General features: G+C 41.1%; 1 protein-coding gene across 1 annotated transcript in view; it reads left to right on the top strand.

Moving 5' to 3' along the window:
* The first annotated feature begins 919 nt into the window (after positions 1-919).
* LOC103474262 (uncharacterized) overlaps positions 920-3,567 on the top strand; it is a 12,976-nt gene continuing 10,328 nt past the window's right edge. Inside the window, exons 1-7 of the mRNA XM_017308109.1 lie at positions 920-1,168; positions 1,870-1,995; positions 2,070-2,162; positions 2,241-2,303; positions 2,381-2,539; positions 3,280-3,429; positions 3,497-3,564. Of these exons, the coding sequence (XP_017163598.1) occupies positions 1,138-1,168; positions 1,870-1,995; positions 2,070-2,162; positions 2,241-2,303; positions 2,381-2,539; positions 3,280-3,429; positions 3,497-3,564 (690 nt within the window). The 5' untranslated portion in view covers positions 920-1,137. The remainder of the gene's footprint in view (positions 1,169-1,869; positions 1,996-2,069; positions 2,163-2,240; positions 2,304-2,380; positions 2,540-3,279; positions 3,430-3,496; positions 3,565-3,567) is intronic.

Raw genomic sequence — 3,567 nt, 5'->3', positions numbered from 1 at the left:
ATGAACTTTAGTGAATAAAAAGGACGAACGAATCATACATAATGTAGGAATGAGTGTGGGAACTCAGCTAACATAGCTCTTTCTGGGAAAAACCCTCCAAATTTTCCTTTTTGTCTAACTTCTAGTTCTTCTTCTAGTTCTAAACAAGCATCATAGTCCATTCCACTAAAGGTCCACAAATAGTCAGTTTTGAACCAGAAACTAACTATCAAGTGGTAACTAAATCTATGAAATAACAATTGTAACTCAAGTAGTTAGTTATGTTAAATTATAATACCCCAAATAAGTCCTAAGCAAAAAGCAAATCCTGGTTAAACTGTTCAAGTCCCGGTTCCGCTTCGACTGTATGTACCACTGACGGGCAGCCCGGGATGGCATCCCCTTACTGCAGCCCTACAGCATGGCGCTGATCGGCCTGAAGAAGCTCAGGTGTGGCCTGGCCTGTTCACCAGCAGCGACCACTGGGGGATCTACTGCACCTTCCACGTGAGGCACAAATGAAACATTTTTATTTGTTCATTTTCATTTTTTTTAAAAAGATTATTTTTAAAGAAGCTCAGTTTTCTGTGAGTTCAAGAATGCAAATGTTCAACAGGACACGGTTTGGTAACTGGAGTCTACTTTTTCTGCCTATCAGCATGAGGAGTATTCTGTTCATCCAGATTTTTGTGTCTTAAGCTGAGTGGAAAGAAAAATTGTGGTAAAAACGGGTGCACAAGCAATAAGTAATGACATGACCAGAACATAAAATTCCTATATTGAGGAGACACTTCTATTTCTTATAAACAGCTGAAATTTTCTAAGTGAGAGTTTCAGTTTTTCAAACACTGCAACCCAACATGATCAAAATTGACCAAAATAAATGATTGAAATGGATCTATATTATCTACACGTTTTGCTTTTWAAACCAGATTACTAAAATATATGGTCTATGAAACGATGTTGTGATTTACTGACCTGTACCAGTGGAACAAATTGGATAGAAATTTAGAACTTTTAAAAWGTGCGCTGCTCCTTTAAGAGATCAAAGCCGGCGCTTCGTATCCTAGGAGAAGTTTTGTTTACTTCCGGGTTGTCGCTGCTGAGAACACCAACACGCCCCGAACACCGAACAAAGCGGATTAAAGTTCTGCGGAGATGGCAGAGGAGGCAGAAGACGAAATACCCGGTAGATGCATATAAACAGTGTTATATTACGGAGGCAGAACGGCGAGTTTCTGGAATATTAGCCTAGTATGTTGTTAGCTAGGCTAAATAGCTGTGTTAAACCCAACACCAGCTTCTGTATTAGCTCATAGGCTAAAGAAAACAGACATTAAAGTTCGTAATTTCTCCACCAATAACTTTTTCTGCTTCGGGTGTTGTTCTTATCTGGTTAGTTAAATTTACAGCTCAGAACATTTTCTTCTCTTAAATCACGTTTGCTCTAATTTAAAACGGATTTAAAAAGTCTTAAAATATGAAAACTTGCGGTACTTGATGGCGGTCCTGAACTAGGAGATCAATTTAAATACAAAATACTGTATTGATTCTAAAAGGAAAATGAAATGTTGCAACTCTTAAGAATGTTTTAATTAATGTAAAAGTTATTAGTCWAACTCCACCAGTTTGAACCAATTTAAATGCTGAAAACAAGAGCTGGAAAGTTTTCCTAATGCAAACACTGGGGAGCATCCGTATTTTACWCAAATGTCATCCATCCATTCATTCATCCATCCGTCGAGATGAAGGGTAAAGAGCAGATGAATCTTCTTCCTGGGTGTTTTTCTTGTTTCATTCTTCTTGATCTGATCTGGTTTTATGTTGTTGTTGTTTTTTTGTTGTTGTTTTGTTTTGTTTTTTTCCTCCGTGCCTCTGTGTTTTCTGCAGAGTCTGGAGCAGTTTTCACSTTTGGAAAGAGTAAGTTTGCTGATGACATGCCCAGTGTGTTCTGGCTGAAGAACGACGTTCCTGAGAGGATCGCCTGTGGAGATGAGCACAGTGCCTTGATCACAGGTAAACACTTTTCTTTTTGCTTCTTGTAGAATTGCTGCTGGGTTGATCCTGAGCTGCTGCTGCTGCTTCCTCAGGAAACGGGAAGCTCTTCATGTTCGGCAGTAACAACTGGGGCCAGCTGGGCCTGGGCTCCAAAAAGACGGTACAGAAGCCCACCTGTGTCAAAGGTAGGTGGGGGTCTCCAGGCAAAGGCCTCTGACAGGAAGTGAGGCAGGAAATGATCTGCTCTCTCCTCACTTTTCCAGCTCTGAAGGGTGAGAAGGTCCGGCTGGTGGCGTGCGGACGGAACCACACTTTGATCAGCACCGGTTGGTTCCTGACCCCAACCACAGCCCTGATCTGGGGGTCAGAGTTCAGCCGCTTCACTTTGGGTGTGTGTCTGCAGAGCGGGGACACGTGTTCGCGTGCGGCGGGAACGGCGAAGGCCAGCTGGGACTCGGCGACTGCGAGGAGCGGACCGCCTTCCAGAGGATCGGCTTCTTCCAGGCGCACGGACCAATCAAGATGCTGGCTGCCGGGTCCAACACCTCCGCTGCCCTGACAGGTGAGACAACATGACAGGTGATGTGTGGGTTTCCCTCATCTTCCATAGTCAGCATTTTATTAATTCTTTAAAGTTTGCTGTAAATATATTCAGCTCACATATTTTCTGGTATTTATTTAGAAAACATCTACTACATTTAATAAATCATATTTATAAATTAAATTGAAAAAAATGTTTTAACTGTATTTTGGATTTTTGGTTTTTAATCAAGAGATATTCCATATTTAAAAGGTTTAAATTAATTTTAAAACTGAAGCCTGTTCTTTTAAAAAGTTTGATAATACAATAATATTACATTTTAAATGCCCCATTTCTAAATTCGAACACTTCTTACTTTATAAAAAGACTTCAAATTTAGACGTGATAAAATTTAGAAAAGGTAGATTTTGAAATTTTAAAAAGATACTTTGGACAATTTTTTAAAAAATAAATATTTTAATAATTGTGTTCATATATTGTATGGTATATTTATTTATTTATTATTGAAACACAATATTACCAAAATTAACATTTTCATTTAAAATTTTGAGTTTCTTTTCAACATTCATCTTGTTTATATTTACTTTTTTATTACACTTATAGTAAATATTATATAAGTAAAGGTGTTTATTAATTCCTTATTTTGAACGATTTCTCTGTAAATTAAGCTAGCCAGTGTTTGCTGTGTGAAGATAGCTGTTCATTGGCTGTCCCGTAGCGACGTCACTATGGTGACGACGTGACCCTGATGTTGTTTGCAGAGGGGGGGAAACTGTTCATGTGGGGCGACAACTCAGAGGGTCAGATYGGGCTGGGGAAGCGGAGCCAGGCGACCCGGCCGCTGGAGGTCAGTGTGGGCCGGCCGGTTAGCTGGATGTCCTGCGGGTACTACCACTCCGCTCTGGTGACAGGTGAGACTCGCCTGGTGACTGGTCTCACCTGGACCAGGAGACCGACTAATGTGCGTGTGTTCGGCAGCGGACGGAGCGCTGTTCACCTTTGGGGAGCGGGACAGCGGGAAGCTGGGGCTGCGGCCGGAGCAGCTGGCC

The sequence above is a fragment of the Poecilia reticulata genome, linkage group LG13 (assembly GCF_000633615.1).
Source record: "Poecilia reticulata strain Guanapo linkage group LG13, Guppy_female_1.0+MT, whole genome shotgun sequence".
NCBI lineage: Eukaryota > Metazoa > Chordata > Actinopteri > Cyprinodontiformes > Poeciliidae > Poecilia > Poecilia reticulata.
Note: the sequence above shows the minus strand (reverse complement) of the source record. Positions and strands in the feature narration are given on the sequence as shown.